This window comes from Rhagoletis pomonella, unplaced genomic scaffold (genome assembly GCF_013731165.1).
Source record: "Rhagoletis pomonella isolate Grant_MI unplaced genomic scaffold, Rhpom_1.0 Rhpom_scaffold_00003, whole genome shotgun sequence".
Taxonomy (NCBI): domain Eukaryota; kingdom Metazoa; phylum Arthropoda; class Insecta; order Diptera; family Tephritidae; genus Rhagoletis; species Rhagoletis pomonella.
Genome location: NW_023458557.1, coordinates 72,060,624 through 72,080,064, shown reverse-complemented (window position 1 = coordinate 72,080,064; position 19,441 = coordinate 72,060,624). Strand labels below are relative to the sequence as shown.

The 19,441-nt window shown below is 38.7% G+C and overlaps 1 protein-coding gene across 4 annotated transcripts in view; it reads right to left on the bottom strand.

Annotated features, from left to right (window-relative positions):
• LOC118735482 (protein lev-9) overlaps positions 1–19,441 on the bottom strand; it is a 60,504-nt gene that overhangs the window by 19,103 nt on the left and 21,960 nt on the right. Inside the window, exons 6-14 of one of the 4 annotated variants that reach the window (XM_036465265.1) lie at positions 15,758–15,940; positions 14,961–15,691; positions 14,602–14,890; positions 10,704–11,531; positions 10,477–10,649; positions 10,308–10,415; positions 9,910–10,235; positions 7,222–7,367; positions 4,311–4,425 (exon numbers count right to left, since the gene is read on the bottom strand). In XM_036465265.1, the coding sequence (XP_036321158.1) occupies positions 4,311–4,425; positions 7,222–7,367; positions 9,910–10,235; positions 10,308–10,415; positions 10,477–10,649; positions 10,704–11,531; positions 14,602–14,890; positions 14,961–15,691; positions 15,758–15,940 (2,899 nt within the window). The remainder of the gene's footprint in view (positions 1–4,310; positions 4,426–7,221; positions 7,368–9,909; positions 10,236–10,307; positions 10,416–10,476; positions 10,650–10,703; positions 11,532–14,601; positions 14,891–14,960; positions 15,692–15,757; positions 15,941–19,441) is intronic. The other 3 variants (XM_036465266.1, XM_036465267.1, XM_036465268.1) reach the window with 3 other exon arrangements.

The window sequence follows — 19,441 nt, the reverse complement described above, 5'->3', positions numbered from 1 at the left end:
AAAAAAAAAAAAAAGTTTCCGTACGTCATGCGGACTGCGCCCCTCGTGTCGGTCGGGCGGGAATGGAGGGTAAAAAGCCGTTGGGATTAATTAATTAATTAATCTTAAGCAATGTAAAAATATTTTAACTTAATATTTTATTAAAAATACCTTTACAAATCTTGCCAGCGTCCGTTTCTGTTTACTTTTACATTTGACGTTTCTCCTCTTCTTCGCAAAAATATTCGATTAAACTAGGTTTGACACCGAAAAGTTAGAGGTTTAATCTGAGATTATTTTGCGAAAACCGATTAACGAGGGGCGTTTGTATTTTGTATGGCTTATCCCTTTTTCTAATTACAGATTAGTGTATTATAGCACAACCTACACTGATGTTAGAAAACCACTCACAGGTTTGACCTGGGCTTCATTATGTTACCTTTCGTATTAGCCCAGTAATTCCATAATATTTTATATATATATAAAAATGTGGTGTTCGTATGTCACGGTCGTCAAAACTCGAGAACGGCTGAACCGATTTGAATATTTTTTTTTGTGTTGTTCGGTATAATACCAGAACCAATGACATCACAAAAAATTGGAGGGTTACCACCTATTTGAAAATGTTTAAACCCGAATATATTGATAAATTAAATTATTACAATATCGGTATCAAATTAAAGAGGTTTAAGAAAGATAACTGCTGTAAATATTTTTGACGAGGGTTGCCACCTATTTGAAAATTTTAAGTTAGTCAAATTGATAAAATAAATGAAATATTGTCATGTGGGTGTCAAACTAAAGAGTTTTAAGAAGGCTCACAGTCGAAAATATGTTTGAAGAGAAACGAAATTTTACAATATGGGCACCAAACTAACGGCATTTGAGAAATCTTGATTTAGGAATACTTTCGTTAGGATTATTCCCTATTTAAAAGTAAAGACTGCAAATATTGAAACTAAATGAAATATATTAAAATTCCAAACGAAACGTGTTAGGGAAAGCTTTACTAGAGAATTTCTTTTTAATGTTTCCACTTATCCAAAAGCCTAACAGTTTAAATTAAGAAAGAATTTACAAAATCTTATCAAAGGAAGTGATCATATTATCAACGATGAGTTGGTATACAAATTTCTCAATTAAAAAATAATAATAAAAAACTACTGATACAAATGAAAAAATAATAAAAACCATAATGAAAACATAAAAATATCCATGAAAAATGTTTTAAAAGTCCCTAACGAAAACTTAAAATTGTTGTCACCATTTCCTAACATTATAAAACAGTTAGCTTTTAATCATAAACAATTTCATTTGTGGTCGCCATAGCTTAGTATGTATATTGCGAGTAAAGAGAATGTGCCTGGTTTAGCGTTGAGTTTTTCCGACTTTAAAATACATATCTAAGAATCGACATTAGTGAAATAAACATCTACCTAACAACACCCACATTTTCCAGAAGTTTTTTTGCTAAATTAAATGAGCTGCTTCGTGTTTCTAACAAAATTTTTCCAAAAATCAGCGGGGACAATTTGGATAAGGTTACATAATGTTATGAAGATTATTGTGTTCTCCTATTACATGTCCAATGAAATATTCACAAATTAAAGCGTGAGCAGAAGGGCATTTATGATCGCATGATGCAAATGTTAAGATAATAAGATCTGCAGAACTGTACCACTCACGATTAATTATTTACGAGGGCGTGTAATTTCTAGCGTATGCCAATAACATCGAGATCATCGGTAACAAAAACCTCGAAGTCGCTCCTGCCTTTTCCAAGTTGGATAACGAAGCAAGGCGATCGCGTTTGGTGATCAACGAGGAAAAAACGAAGTATCTCCTGCCATCAAATGAAGAGTCAGAGCATTCGCGCCTTGGCCCCCACGTCACTGTTGCCAGTTGTAATTTCGAGAAATTAGACAATTTCCTTTAGTTAGGAACCAGCATAACACCGATAATAATGTCGGCATCGAAATCCAATGCCGAATTTGTACAAGTACTACTTTGGACTGAGTAGGCAATTCGGGAGTAAGGTTCTCTCTCGACGTACAAAAACCACACTCTATAAGTCACTCATCATGCCCATGCTGGTATATTGCGCAAAAGAATGGACAATGACAACATCCGATGGGGCGGCTCTTGGAGTATTCGAAAGAACGATCTTACGGAAGATTTACAGGCCCCTACGCGTTGGCGACGGTGAGCACCGCAGACGATGGAACGAAGAGCTGTATGAGATTTAAAGCGGCTCCGCTGGCTTGACCATGTCGTTCAAATGGGAACTGGCATTACAGGTCTGAAAGTATTCAACTCGCGATCCGCTAGTGGTAGCAGAGGAAGAGGGAGACCGCACTGCAATGGAGAGACCAAGTGGAGAAGGACTTGGCTAAATAGGCACGGAGAGAAAGGGCTGGCGTGCTTTGTTGAACTCGACTAAAATCGCTTATGTGGTCACAGTGCCAAATAAGAAGATGCAAACGATAAATGACGCAGTTGGGGTACCTTCTTCTTGGATTCCTTATAAAATTGTGGCATCGGTTCGACGAAAAAATTACATAGCCGTAGCTCCCGCTTCATCTGGAAATATCTGCGACATTGTTACCAGGTGGAGGCACTTCTCATTTAGCTCTTACGATGCCATTTAACATACAAATCATTCCCACGTACAATATTTCCAGAACATCCGGTATGTGAGAAGTACTTATTACAAAAATGTAAACTCATTATTTGGGATGAGTGCACGATAGCACATAAAAAATTGCTTGAGATTTTTGATCGATCGGTACGAAATTTGCGTAGAAACCATTAGAGAATGCATTGATATTGCTCGTAGAAGATTTTACGCAAACATTGCCTGTAATTTCTCGATTGACACCAGCGGGCGAGATAAATGCTTGCCTGAAATATTCGACATTGTGGCAAGACGAACACACATACATTGCAGTTGACTACGAATATATGTCCAACTACAGAGAGATTAATCAGCCCAGGTATTCTCGCGACAATTACTGAACATAACGGAACGGAGAGCTGCCAGTCAATGAGAGATTAGGACGAATTTGATTGCCTGATAATTTTTGTAACTAAGAAACATCGAAAGGAGAACTGATCGAAGGAATGTTTCCGGATATTCAAATCTATAATTAATTATAGGAATCACGATTGGCTCAGTGAACGAGCTATTCTTGCCGCGAAGAATAAGGATGTCTATCAACTCAATAATGTTTTTCAATCCAGCATTCGAAGTGATGAAATAACATATGTATGTATATGTACGTCGATAAACACCGTTGAGGAAGCAAATGAAGCAGTTAATTATTCAACGGAATTTTCGAACTCGATTGATCTTCCAGGGGTAACCCAATATACTGAAATTGAAATGTGGCAATTATCATGTTTCGGAATATTAATCAGCCAAATCTCTGCAACGGCAGGCGACTTGCGGTTAAGAAATTGTTGAACAACATAGTGTAAGAAAGGATTTTAACGTGGTCTTTCAAAGGTGAAGAATTCCCATGATTCCGACCGATATACCATTTCAATTTAAAAGGTGGCAAATCCCAATTTGGTTGGCATTCGGAATCACAATCAGTAATGCTCAAGGTAAACCTTTGGAAAAGTATGGTTTAGATTAAGATGCCGATTACTTCTCACATGGACAAACCAGATAGCCTTGATATCTAGGTAGAGAATGCAAAAACGAAAAATATTGTGTAACTACATACAAGTATTGCAATATCAAACTTATCTAAAAGGCATGCTTTGTTTCGTTAATCATTTATCATTCATGTAACAGGAATATGCCACAGCAAAGCGTGACAGGGTACAGCTAGTATAATATAATTTCGCTTAACAGAGCTGCGTGGATTTGAGTGTTTTGTATGCCATTTCTCTATGAGTTTTTAAAAAATACCATTTGCCACTTTTTTAATTAAATATTAAGAATTTCTCAGGAGCGTAAAAATTTCAGCGTACAGATCTCAGCCTGTGAATCTTGGTATTCCACTTATATAGGTGAACACAGAGCTCCTATTTCAAAATGGATACACGCCTGGTATGATAATGATTTATATCAACTTTGACACTTTCCATGATCTAACGGAATTTCTAATAAAAGAGGTGTAAAGAGCGAGATCTAAGACTTCTTTCCATATTTTTTTGTTTAATGTTCACTTGCTGATATAAAAAAAAATTCGATTCCTACGAAGAATATGAGCTGTAAACTCCTGTTATTCGTGATCACAGAGTTACTTGAAGCTCATCCTGAAGTGGAATAATCGATAGTCTAGATTTCTTAACATAGTTATAATTTTTAATTACTAAATTACCTTGATATTATAGTAGCACCAGGAGGGAATTCAACAACATCCTCGCGGATTTCAAGATCATTGTAAAAGCTCACAACATTCGGTTCATTATTCTTAAACAAACATGTGCCATTCGCTGAAAAAGAAGACAACAATGAAAAAGTGCTTATACTACATGTTAAATAATTAAAATTGGCAGGATCTTTTTATTGTCGTACTTCAAAATTTATTTTGGTAATAATAAAAAGAAAGAGTAGTGTGTGGATTCCACACGCGACTGATGTGAATGTTATTGTCAATGTAATTTTAATTTTAAGTCAATGTTAACGTCAATGTTATTGTTGTGCGGGCAATAATAACCCCGAGTTAATGTTAATGTTTATGTTAGTGTTAACGTTAATGTTATTATTAATGTTGATGTTAATGTTAATCTTAATGTTAATGTTAAAGTTAAAGTTAATGTTAATGTTAATATTAATGATAATGTTAATGTTAATGTTAATGTTAATGTTAATGTTAATCTTAATGTTAATGTTAATGGTAACGTTAATGTTAATTTTAATGTTAAGTTTATGTTAATGATAAGTTAATGTTAATTTTAATGTTAAGTTTATGTTAATGATATGTTAATGTTAATGTTGATCAATGCCGAGTTCAAGTGAAGTTGGTATTACAATGGCTGCGTTTCTTTATACATTCCGGATAATCCCATTTCACAGCCGGAATAAACAGAATGCGTTTGAAATATACGTCAACATATCATCAGGAACGTTCTAAAGAATAAATAAACAAAAAAGTTTATTCGAAACGTTCAGAATGAATAAAGAAATGCCGCCAATATATTTCTTTCTCTTAAATAATGTCTGATTTCATTCTTCGTAGGATGATTCGGTAACATTTAATAATCACAAAAGTATGGCATAACGTAGATGCAAATGCGCTTTTTGGGTCCAGAGATATTGACTTCAGCTGAAGTGGTGGCTACTATATGTTTTTGGCAAAATTTACAGAGCACCAACTTTTTATTTAGCGACATAAATTGGCACTAAATAAGCACGAAATTATGGCATATGTGGCAAAGCAATCGGTGAAAGAAGTAGTGATTACTTAATGGACCTCACAATATCGTCGCTACCATGTCAAACTATGGAATGTGAAAATGTGTACTTTTCAGGAGAGCAAAAAACTGTGGTAAAAATTGTAGTTGTTATAAGGAAAAAGTTTGGGATTCGACGCTTTGTTAAAGCCAGTAAATATCCTCTGCTTCTAAGGGTGCGTTAACACAAAAGGCCGAGCGAAGCAAGGCGGAACAAAGCGAAGCCGCTGGCGTTCACACTGAACGAAGCGAAGCTGAGCTTTTAACATGGACTCGGCTGCAAAGATACCACGAAATTTCCCGTCTATGAAAAACGGGAAAAATATTTGAAATAAATGAAAAGCAGTAGGGCCTAAAAGTATACAACATGGAAGAGTAACATATGCGATGCGTAATCTGCCAAATCTGACAGTGTGGCGGGAAGGCAACTAGAAGTTGCGTGCTGTTAGGGGCGTCTGCTGTTATTTTTTGAGAAAATTAGCGATAGCAAATGTTGGAATCTGGCTGGAGGTTTCTTTAAGAATTTAAATTTAAAGCAATTCCCACTCGTGTTGTCTTCAGGTATATAAGTTGAGAATGGAACTCGCTGCATCTTTTAAGTGCATCAATATTACATAGTTACATCCTGTTTAGCAAAGGGAGAGCGGGAGACCAGGTTTAGAGTTGTGGTCGAGTTAGAGGAATAGAGGAGGTAGGGATTACCTTTGTTGCGAGTGTTTATGTATCGAGCTCAATGAGCCCATATGGTTTATAAGTGCACATCAAGGCAACCACGCACTCCATATGTCTGATATGCGAGCGTAAGAGAGAGAGAGAGAGAGAGAGAGAGAGACAGGGAGAGGGAAATGCGGGCAGGCTGATGAGACGGTAGCGCATGATGTGACCCTTTTACCATTTATCAATTAGGGGACTCCATCGGAGGAGTCCTGCTCTAGCTGCCGTAGGCTGCTGTGCAATGAGCTGGAATTTATTCAGGGGTGCATTAATGCAGAGCCCCAGTGTGGTTTGTTAGCCGTAGCTTGCTACCATGCTAAAAATTACTCCAGGAGTGGAGAGGGAGCTGGATTAGCATTGACCATGGTTGGAAATGCCAGCGACTTATTACTTCGCTAAGTTCAGTGAGGAGATATTTGAGAATTGCACAATAAACGCATACCCAATTAAGAACGAGTAAATTACTTTTAAACACAAGTACGTGTGCGCATCCCAAGCTAATAAAAGCGAGGTAAAAAATATACATAAATTAAGCACAATAATATGAAATCAGAACCAAAGTTTTTAATTCATAAAAAAGTACAGCTTTCTATTCCATTCAAATAGGCAAAGAACTCTCTCTGAGTGGATCGAGAAATCTGATGTTGGAAGATGTAATACGGGCTGCCAACCTGAATCGCAACGCTGAGTTATTAAGTATGAGTACAAACAAGATGCTTCTGGCATATGGAGATGATATTGGCATCGTCAGCCTTAACAACAGTGCTATCAGTGGGCCTTTCTCCAATTTAAATGGGGACGAAACATAGTTAAAAATGCTGGTGAACGGTTACTCGTACAAGACAAAGTGTCTCAACAGACAAATAGTATCAGCTTATCGGAGTTGGAAATAATAACCATGAGGTTATAAAGAACTTTGTGAACTTATAATTCCAGAGTAACGAAAAGATGAGATGGGGTGAGGCATTTACTTTGTTAATGTAAAGAAATCTTTGAAAAAAATCTGAACTATGGAAAGGTATTGCCGATTACCGCTTTAGCGGCACTATAATCTCTATCAGTCAGGCATCCAAATGTTTGTTTTTGGTATGAATTGCTGACGACGAAGAAGAAAATACATACCGCAATTGTAGGAACGCCCAATCCATTGCCCATTTTCGCATATAATTTTCCATGTATTCCTTTCACCCGCAGCACTTGGTATGCAGTTGAAGAATATTTCCGTGCCACTTTCGTATACACCTTCAACGTCGGAAAGATCAGTATTTCTGAAATGATATGTATGTATATAAAATCAACTCTAAAGTTAATTGCAGATTTATGAATTAACTTGCAATGGGATATCTATCAAGAAGCTCCAAATAACTTTAAAGCGGTCATGGGCACTGCCTTGCCCGCGGGCAAAGCTTTTTTAAGCTTTCTACACATTTTGTAAAGCCGCGCGTAGAGTAAAAGCTCTCTCTGCCCATCGCTGCTTTAAATTCGACTTTATTTTGACTACAACTAGCGACCATTGTTTTTATGGAGAAATTACAACAATATCTACTCTGTTAAATTAGAACTTCACACTAAGGGCCGGTTGTTCAATGTCTGGTTATCACTACCACTACACTATCGACGATTTCGACATCATGCATGTAACATGTGATCGATAAAGCAGTAGTTGTGCTTAACCGGAGCTTCTACCTCCGATTTGTGCTAATCAGACATTGAACAACCGGCCCTAAGCTTTTCAGGCTTTCAGTCCCGGGAGCGTAGTGGCGAGTCTGGTCAAATGGACTCCCTCGCCGTGCTCACAGATACGTACAATGGCATTTCGAGGGGTTAGGGATGGAAGCCAAAAAAGTGCGGGTATTTATAGACTTGGCTCTCAACTTTATCAATATGATTGTAATAGACTTAGAGATCACAGTTTTTCAGGCCGAGGTGACAGCAGTATGTGCCCGAAAGAAGCCCCGAAACACATTTGATAGATATTTTTTGTATTTATTCTTCAAGACATCCAAGCGAAAGTCAGGTCTCATCTCCCATCGCGGCAAGGTCAGTGTTGATTCATTTCAACTCTTGGAAGCGAAGAACAAGACAGATCAGGCAACTGCAGTATCGAAGCGAATCAGGTCGTCAACGAATCCGGGAGAGAAAGGTCATCATCTGTTCTCATGAGGTTGAATACATCTTGTGGGCTCAGTCGGTTGTCTGCGGGTCTTATGATTTATTTCCCTCTTCGCTAGAAAAGACATTAATCCAGTTAATAGAGTTGAAATCAGGCTGTTCTCTGAGCTATTTATATAACCAACTATATCCGGCTATGTTTTGAGGACGACGAGACGTCGTAATACATCTTATGTAATTTTCCGATGTTGGCTAGACAAAAGGCTAATATACTTAAATTCGTCTACAGTTGATCCCCTAAGAAGACCTTCGCTTGTATGGCAATTAGCATCCATCTGAACAGCTGACTGTACATATATTGGGCTTTCAGGGTTAGGGACGTCGTCATAGGGATACAAAAGATCTGTTAGGTCGCAGTGTACCTTGTGCTGACACAACAAAGTTTTACCTAAATAAATAAGTAATACAGTGATTTATGATGAACCCGCATAGTTAATTTACTGATTGAATATCTGGTGGTTCAGCGGGCTTGCACGTAGTGTTACAAAATTGCTCTGGCGTTGATGGGTTGCGTAAATGTCTAACTAGTTTTTATTCGAATCATATTGGTATCGATGAATACCACAGATGATGGAACGATGAGCTGTATAAGCTTAAAACGATGAAGACAGTATGGCCGATTAAAATGTAGCGGCTTCGTTGGCTCGGACATGTCGTACAAACGGATAGAATCGCCCCAGTTCTGAATGTATATAATACGGATCGCGATGCTGGTATCAAAGGAAGAGGTAGGCCCCCACTGCGATGGTAAGACCAAGTGGAGAAAGACTTAGCTTCACTTGGCATTTCCAATTGGCACAGAAGAGAAACGACTGCTGGGTCTTGTTGGACTCGGCCAGAATCCCATAGACGGTTGCCAATGAAGAAGAATAAGAACAAAAACTCTTTCATATACATACATAATATACATATCATTTTCGGTTAATTAAAGTTCACATTAGAGAAGGGCGTGAGATATCGGGACCGCAGGATCCAAGGTAATAATTTGGGGAGGTAGTTAGGGAAAACGCGCAACGTCCGAAAATTCAGAACAAATATTCCTTAAAAACGTTACATGGAATGAAACAGAAACGAACAGCAAAGCAAAATACAATAACCAGAAAACCATATCTTTCAGTATAGGTAACAAAAGTAGAATATCCGAGAAAAAGATAATTAAGTATATTTAAGTATTATTTAAAATTTTTTTAAAGCCGAAATGATTCCGAACTAGTCCCAAAATGGTTCTAAACAGCCCTCGAAATAGTCGAAAAAACTAGAAATTGTTCCTGATCCTGTTGATCTTGAATCAGTCTTGAAACTATCCTGAAATAGTCTCTTATTAGTCCCAAAATAATCTCGAACTAGTCCCAAAATATGCCGGAGCTAGTCCCGAAATGACCCCGAACTAACCTGGAAATGTTCCTGAAATAGTCATAAACTAGTCCCAAAATGGCCCTAAAATAGTCTTAAACTTTTCCCGAAACAGTCTCGAACTAGTTCCGAAATAGCCCTAAATGGTCCATAAATAGCCCTGAACTGGTCCAGAAATGTTTCAAGAAGCAGTTACAAATTGTCTGCTGCGTTACTTAAGGCAAATTTTACCAATACCGGGAGCGAAGATGTTTATACATCAAAAATTTAAGAAATAATAATTACTTGTAAACTAATGCGCCATCAGAAATGCTCGGCGGACCACACATTTTCGACTCTTCAGTAACGTTTTCCTCTGTTGCGTTGGCTACGTCCTCAGATTCCGAATTGTCTATTTTCGGTACAATTACATTATTTGATTTTCCATTTGACTGTGGCTCGGACGGCACTTCTTCACGTGATTTGCGCTGACCTGTTTCACAATGTATATTTTGTGGACTAAGTATACCCTTATTGCAACTCATTTCAATTGGCAAGGCATTTGTTGAATGATCACAATGAGCTGTCACCGTGCTCCCATGTCCGATTGTCAGGCCAGTACGATAGCCACCCTGCAAAAACAAAGTTATATTCCGATATTCCACAGGGAAAACCAAAAATTTATCCAAAAGATTATTAGTTACCTCGTATATTACTCCTGGTAAAGCCGGTAGTGTACAAGGTATGGATACACATTCCGAAAAAGCATTCACCGACCAACTGCCATGCGCGCAACGCAGCTGGGCCGAACCCTGTGCGAGAGGTATAAATCTAAAGTATACGAAATTTTGTTGAAAAATTTGACATAGAGACCTTTCTTACCTGGATATTAAAGCCATCATCGCACTCGAGTGTTATATACTCATTTGAATCTATTTCTTCATATGTGGTTAGTGGTGTTAATGTGTTTTTATCGATCAAAACTTTAGTTCGCCCCTCCACTCTATAATACCGGCCATTCTCCACTGCCGGCACCAAGCAAGGCGCTGCAAAGCATTTAGTTAATTTAAATCAATTTTCATGACATTAGTGTAAAGAACTTTCCTGGACATTACCTGAAAGGCACTTGGGCGTATCAGGCTTCCAAATGCCGCGTATGCAACGCGCAGTCGCATTTTCGCCTTTTATATTCAGCTTAAAACCAGCGGGGCATTCTAAGTGGAGCATTATACCAACGCTATTGCGACCATCTGCTTTACCGGGTCTCACAACGGTCACATTGACGAATTGTTCCCAATTTAGATCTTCGCAGGGACCGCGTAAACGTTTTCTGCCTTCTTTAGATTCCACGGGTTCGTGTATATCCTCATCAGGTGCGAGTGATGGTGGTGTAGACGGATTGTTGCTGCTACGTTTGCGGCGTCTACGCACAATTTGTGATTTGAGTTTTTCTATCAAATCACTTTCGTTTTGAGTCTTTGGCGAATTTTGCAAGACGTTGAAGAAATAGTTTGCCGAATTGCTATCGTAAAGGATATTGTCATTGTGATTTAGTTTATGTGCATTATAACGGGAATTTTGGTTAATATCAGGTAGTGGAATTTTTCCGGATATACGATGGACCCGCGAATCGTGATCGTCATTTTCCAAGCCATAAAAATCGTTATTCGATGTTCGCGACTTGTGCGTAGCCTTGTAACGTGTTAGCAGGTCGGGACTGCTATAGGTGTTATACCAGCGGCCATCTTGCACTTGTATCTTTTTGGTGGGATTTCGGAAGTCCACCGGATTGTGTAATCTACTATAGCCTAATAAATTCTTTACATAATTTTGATATTTTTGTTTGATCTTTTGATAATACTTGGAGTATGCCTGATCAATTTCGGAAGGATTTCGTTTAACTCTAGTTTTTGGGACGACGTTAGTGTCTGAAAAGTAAAAGAAATCAGGTTAGAGGTTTAATTTAAAGTTTTTGTTCGATTATGCGGGCATTAAATAATTTAAGCGATTCTCCAAATTTTGTTTGGAGTTCAAATAAAAGTAGGCCTTTAAATGATTCACAGGATTTCATGGGCTCTTCTTATCCAATATCCGGCCTTAGCTTAAAAAGTTTTAGGCCAAAAGGCATACATTTCATTCGATACCCGCTAAAGTGGGTAACGTTATTCACTTATCGTACTCCATTTAACTAATAAGTATTTCAAATATTTCTTGAAATTAGCGTAAAATTCCTGAGAGACTGTTGGTCTTGTCCTCAATATCGGTAGAAACTGCCTTGTACATACATTAGTCGGCAACGAGAGTTCTTTTAACAAAGACTTGGTCAAATAGCTGCCGCGATCGAGAACGACCTTTATAATAAACCACTTGTTCTTTAATGCACACATTGATAAGAAATATCGCAAGGTCTCTTGTCTGAATGCAATTTGGTCATGCGCTTCTAGGTACGGTGATCCTATGAAGTGCAGTCTGGTCCTAGTGAGGGCTTTGAACAGTGATTTATTACCCTGCAGTGGCCAGTAAGAAACCCTACTAATGAGCTTAGGTTCTCCTTTTGTTGATATTTCTGGGATGTAGGACTTAGCCAGTCTGTTACCTTGCGTACTTGTTCAGTATTGTTGCGCTTCTTTTTCATGCAGATAAAATAGTTCCTGGGATTCTAAATTCCTTTACATCCCCTTTTTTAGCGAGAATATCAGCTATCTTATTGCACATAACTCCACTGGATTCCGGTACACAAATGTGGTTAGCTCAATTTAAAGTAACGAAATGTCACACACTTCGAACATTTTTTAATTGGAAAAGTTTTTATTCCTGGAACTTTCTTCGAGAATGATATAAAAGAAGAGTTTCACATTTACCGTCAGCGAAGAAATTAGTAGAATAAATATCAGTGTAAATACATATGTAGTAACTGCCTACAGTTTGAGATAAGCGCTTTCGCGGCTGTGATCTCAACTTTAGAAACGCTACACAGTTCCGTCCGCGGCAAACTATGTTGGCGTGAAAGCTCTTATATATATGTGCCGTCTGTAAATCTGTATAGCATGCCGGGTATATAGGCAAGCACTTAATCAGCTGCCCATTGGCACCTCGAGAACGTAAATTGAGACGTTAACGAGCCCATCCATGTGTATACAGATGGGTTAAAGCTCGAGAGAGGAGTTGGTGGAGGTGTATACTCCAAACTACTATAATATATAGTATTGTACTATTTTTTGGGTATGCGTATAGTACGCTGTTGGAAAAAAATTAAGTATGCAAAAATACTATATTTCTTCAATTATAAATATATATTGTAGTCATTTGTATGAAAGATATGTTTTAAAATGGATGACATTTATACTGAAATATCAATATTAAATTAATATACTTTAAAACAAAGTGTCCACAGATCAAAAATGGCAACATTTTTAAGAATACTTAGAAAGATTTAGCAAATTTACTTAAAAATAAATACGTAAAGCGAATATCTCACTAATAAACAATAAACTTTTGATTTAGAAAGAAATATATTTTTTTACAGAGGAATCGCATAAGATAGAAAAAAGATATACACCTAAAAAGCATTTTTACTTTTTCTTAAAAAAAAATACTATATATATTTAAAGTGTACTATATTTTTTTGAAAAAGTACTATAAATTTCTTAGAAATTGTTGGCAACCCTACTGTAGGCCGAAAAACTGGTAAAGCGTGATGTGATACTCCAAGTTGATATCTACATCTTCACTGACAGCAAGGCAGCAATCAAATCCATCACGAAGCTGCTGACAATCTCCATGGTAGCCATAAAATGACGCACATCTCTTAACGACATGGCTGAGTCATTTCGCCCAAAGGTGATATGGGTTCGCGGACACTGCCAAATAGAGGAGAGTTTTAAAGCCGCGGAACTGGATACAAATGATGAAATATCCTTAGAAACTGGTAAGGTACTTATTTCTGAGAGGCTTACTAAAGTAGCGAATGTTAGATGGCATGGCGAGATCACCTGCAGAACTAAACGAACGCTAAACGAACTGACCTAACTGACTGAGCGTAAATAAGCGTAATGTCAGTTTGCTAGTATCTGTAATTAAACGACACCCTCTAATAGGCAAGCATGCCTAACGACTAGGCATACGTATACAGGACTCCTGCAGAGTTTGTCCAGATGAAGAGGAGGAGGAAATGATTATGCACCTGCTGTGCCAATGTCCTACTATATCCAGATGAAGACTCTCCACTCTAGGTAGACAATTCTTTGATAACTTGAAGGACCTTAGATGCGTGGAAATAAGGAATCTTCTAAAATTCCTTCGAAGTTCAAATGGTTTTAGGTTTGGTATAGCCTGCCGAGGGACGATCGCTATAAGAAAAAAACTAGTTTTAGATTTTTCCCGGACCAGGAACCCAATCTTGGTATTTGAAATTGGTACGTTGTAGGAGGTTTGAAGCTCCACTTTTAAATTATTGCAAATCTACAGGCATGAAAGGGCTTCAAAGTGTATTTAAATACGTATTCATTATTTCAAAATCTTATAGAACTGGAAAATATTTCTCCTATCTATAAGCAGAGTTGGTCACTCCAAAATCCCGCATGGAGCGGATTTCTAAGCTTGCTATACATTTTATAAAGGCGTGCACAAGGTGAACACTCTGTCGTGACATTACTGCCGTTAAGATAATTATAATTAATTTCGTAGTATTGACAACCAATTGTACGTATCGCACACGATCTTCAAAGGAGACCCAACTCAAATTGATACGTTGGTCAGAAAATGCTAATAATTATTTCTTAGCAAATGCTAATCATATGGGCAAGGGAAACTTTACCTTAGGGTTTTTCAACAAATTATAACAAAAATTTGCTCCAGCTTTTGCTGAAAGGTAAGTAAAAGATCTGTGCACATTTGTAGTGCATCAAAAATGCCAAATTTTGAGTTGCGTCACTTTTGAAGTTCGCGTGCGATATGTATATTGCATGAATTTTCATTTGTGGAAATAATCATTCTCACCAATGTCCCAATTAATTGCTATCAAAGGTTGTGAAGCGCTCTCATTAAGCAACTCATCCAATTTTCTTCGCAAATCTCGTTTGTTACGTAATAAATATTGAGAACGCAGATATCGCATTTGTATAGAACGACGTTTACGATTCCATCGTAATCTAGGGTGTTGTCCCAGTAGGCATTGCGGTAACTCCAATGGCCGCCATTTACCACCGACACACGTAGCACCTGGTGGACCGATCTCTAGAACATATCCCTTGTCACAGTCGTACATTATTTGCTTATTATTAACGATCTATAATGATAAGATACAAATAAGTGATAATTTTAGTTGAATATCTTGATTATCTTAAAATGTGCTTAACCTTTTTCACATACGGTCTATAATCGTAGAGTCCCATATTTCCAACGAGCAATACCTTTCCATTTGGTATGTAACCAGGAAACGAACAAAATACTTCCTGACACTGCGGCGTTTCGCCCGTCCAATTACCGAATGAACACGTTAGCACATACTCGTTCGGATCAGTTATATCTTTACCCTCTGGGCTTATCAATTTCCAGCCATCCTTACACTTAAATCTCGCCTTCATGCCATGTTCCGTCTTCGGCGCGAGCACCATGCCATGCTTCGGTGGCTTTGGCATACTTTTACAACGCGCAGGTACACATCGTGGTATAATACTCCAAGTGCCGTTATTGCATGTCGGCGGACTTAGCAACGATACCGGAAATTCATAGTTTTCGTCGCATTTCACCTCCAAAGCAGTGCCATGCTTAACTTTCTCTACACCACTGGACGATGTTGAGGGACTTTGCGTGGTTGTTGGTGTTATAATGGTGGTGCCATTTTCGTCTGTGATGATTTCAACAGGTATAACATAACCTTGAGATATTGCTGGCACAACACAGGGTGCCAAGCATTCGGGCAAGGGATTACGCCAACGTCCGTCAATTTGACAAACGCTTGATGAATGGCCTTGTATTAACATTTCAGGCTGACAACGGAAAATTATGCTGGCGCCAAGGCCTGTACCAGCTTCAATATTTTCAATCCAGCCATTATAGAGAACACCTGGATGTCCGCAGTTAATTTCTAACAATTATGGTACATTTGTATTATAAGTATCACAGCGTAGTCGCAGAAAATGCACTCGTATACCTTTACAAGTCGGCAGCGTTCCGCTCCACTTCCGATCAGCACCACATCTACTACTAGTCTCGCCCATCAAAGTGTAACCATATCGGCATTCATAACTTACCACTGAGTTATAAGCCAAAGTGGTGTATGTAGCTTTGCCATTCCGTGGATTTTCTGGTGTCGGACAGATAACGGAAGTGACCACTTGAAGAAGAAATGTACAGATTTTAGAAATTGTTTTGTGTTCTACTATCCTTTTTAGGAATAATGCAATGAGCAGATAGCGTTAGTACCTAAATTTCTTTGTAATTTTTAGCATCCCAAATTAATCCTGGAATTGGTCCAAAGCGTTATTGTTTGTTTGCACGGGGATTTAATTTGTGCATTCTACCTGGAGGGAAAACTACTAGTTGTGAACTGTAATACTGTTTCTGTTAATATGTGTTAGCTTTTCAGCTCAACTAGTTCGTCTTCGATTTTTTTTTTGCTTACTGGCAACTAGTATTTAGTAGTCCTATGAAATGTCAATTGCCCGGCTATGTCTTCAACCAGTGTATGAAAATATAGGATAATACAAGGGTGACGCAGATATTTTCCAGCAGTTATTTGTGATATTTTAAGGTTTTTCTTTGAACAAAGTGTACTACAGGCATTGGAAAACTTAGTCATGAAACCATATTCGTTTGAACAACGCGTAAAAGTGATCTAAACCTTGTCGCAACGAGTTAAAGTTTTTTTATGTTTATCTTTGTTTTGTGTGGTGTTTGGTCTGTCGGAGTCATCGGACCGTGCTTCTTCGAAAATGATACAGGTAACGCAGTTACGGTGAACGGTCGTTATCGTGGATGGATAACAAGCTTTGTATGTCCTGAATTAGACGACATGGACTTGGACAATATGTGGTTTCAACTGGGGCTTGAAACAATGGCCGTATTGCGAATATCTGAGGTCTTATTGAATCACGCTATGTTAGTGGCTGTATGCCAGTTGTATGTTATTCGCTCGCGCGGCTGCGACAGTCACAATGGCCGACAGCAGGTCGCTGATGTGTGATTCGAGATATGGGATGTTCAAATCCATACATATTTATACTCAAGTCTAAAAAGTTCACAATAACTTACATTCAATACTTAAAATATCTTCATCACCTCCAGTGATCTTAGATCGACAAGCAGCAGTCTTAATGCGACGTCACGGTTGGAACTAGCGATTTGCACGTTCCCACACGTATGACAACATGGTATTATAGCTATCGATGTTCGATCGAGTAAACGCTAAAACAACCGCTTGACACACATGTTGGCTGGTTTACAAAACTGTTTGATTTCTTACAGTTATGTTCGCCTCAAACCATGTTGTCACACATTTGCTATCGTGGAGCTCGTAGGTCACTGCATAGATAGATAGATACAATATATTGTGCCTTATTACAAGACCTCGTCAAGTCAATGAAACTCAGTAGCTGCAGGTGCGGCAGACAGTAAATGTGCCTTGTCTGTTTCTGCAGCACCTCCAGATGTGCTAGTGTCGACCTCAAAACAGTCTAGAAGGAGATGCATTGGGGCTCCTGCCGCCATTTCGGCGTAGCGGCAGGATCGTCCTATAAGTTTTTTGGCCAGTCGTAGCCCATGTGTGTCTACCCAATGGGTTCTTCTAAGCAGCTGATCCTTTGCTCTTATCTCTTCTCTCTTCCCCGATTATGTGATCCTACAGCAAGGAAGAAATCTGGTCTTATTTGATGGGTAGCTACCACTTCTCTTGAAACTCTCTCAGCCTCCTCGTTTCCTTATATGCTTTTATGATTCGTTCCGTTGGAGTGTTCAAATTCATTACACATGCCTATACTATGCGTTACATACATATTTCCATATGAAGGTATTTTTATGGCTTTGCTAAGGCAATTCTTATGGTCCGATTATGGCAACTTAACGTAATTTACGGTCCTCTCTTAAAAATTCTGTTAACTTAATGCCACGTCGAAATCTGTTTCATTTTGATTCTCTGAGTTCTACATTCCGTTAAGTTGAGTTAAGTTGCCATAATCAGGCTTTTAGAAAGGACTGGAGATCGTGACCTGTTATCCAAGTGCACGCCAGCCTGCTGATCTTGAAAGCGATCCCCTCACTGTGTTGAAGGCGGTGCTTTCGGACTATGCAAACGCTTCATATATTACTATTGGCCAGAATATCATGGTGTGGCTAGCCCTTACTAAGGATACTAAGCTAAGGGAATTCAAAGTTCAGCAGTCGCTGGCGTAACAAGTGCAATAAGATCCTGTCCGAAGGACTTGACTTATTACCCATAGATATCTTTATCGAAAACTCAGCTGCTAACAGTACCATCAGACTGCTTGCCCTTTGATTCTGGAAGGAAAGACCGTCCGGCACGGTTCCATCGCATTGCCTCCTGAAATTAAAGCGTTGCCCACTGACTACATCCCGTCGAAGACCTGGGTTCACCAAAAATTCCACACGAAAATCCCAAGTCGCAGTGACTGGAATCAAGGAAAGGTCGGGTTCTTGACTGTATTTACAGACGCGTCAAAGATAAATAATATAATAAATAATAAATATCATGATAAAAATATAGTAAGGTAGAACCGCTGAGAGTCACTTTTAAAATTCTTGACGTTTCCAAACAAATTAATTTTTAAATTTACTCACAAACTCACACACACATTTACATTTTCAATCTCAAGCAACAACAATTTCGAACAATTTCAATTTTTTATTTTCACTTTTATATGATTTTAAAATGTTGGCAAACTTCAAAAAAAATCATGGCCGACAAATTGAGAGAACGGTTCTACCTTGCTATGTTTTTATCATGATAAATATAACTAGAAATTATCCTATGCAAGCGTTTTCCAGGCCGAAACGTTTGCAATTAAGGAGGTAGTAAGGTATGGTAAGAATGTATCTACGAGACAGCAGGTGAATATCTTCTCGGATAGCCAAACTGGCCTATATTTCGGGCCAATATAAAATTACCTTCAAAGGGGCCAGGCACATAGCAATATTTACGGAAGCGAGGCAGCAGACGAGGTAGCAAGGAGCGGCTCCGCACTGAATGTATCCAAAGCGTTGGACATGCGCGCCTCGCTCAGGGAGATTAAGACAAAAGTTACCGAAATGGATTACTCGAAGGCCAAGGATAGGTGGAATCCCGCGGGATCTTACAGGATTACCCGGCAGTTCTGGAAGCCATACGACCCACCTAAAACCAAAGCTCTCCTAGTAATGAGCAAAGATGATGCTTACAAACTTACTGCAGTGTGCACAGGAAACTGGCCCGTTGGGGTGCATGCCGAAGGGATTGGACTACCCTTCAATAGGTTTTGTCGCAGTTGCGATGACCCTGACCCATATGAGTGCTCAGCCTTCGCCGGTATTAGGCTAAAGACCCTCTGCAGAATATTTCAGAGCGTAGCTGCCTCTGTCTGTATGACGTACTGAAATTCATTAAAGCCGCCAAATGGCTGCAGGTTGCACGAGTTGTGGAATCAAAATGGCAAATTTGGTAATTGTTTGTCATCGGCGGGACGTTACACTTACACCCCCGTAGGAAAAAAGGGAGCCAGTCTTCTGCACACCATTATAGCTGGTGTGGCTTTTGTGACAGCGCACTTTACGTGCTTCTTCCATAATGATGACACAAATGTTTAAATTCGAAGCACATTTCTATCTCCTTATAGCGCGAATGCCT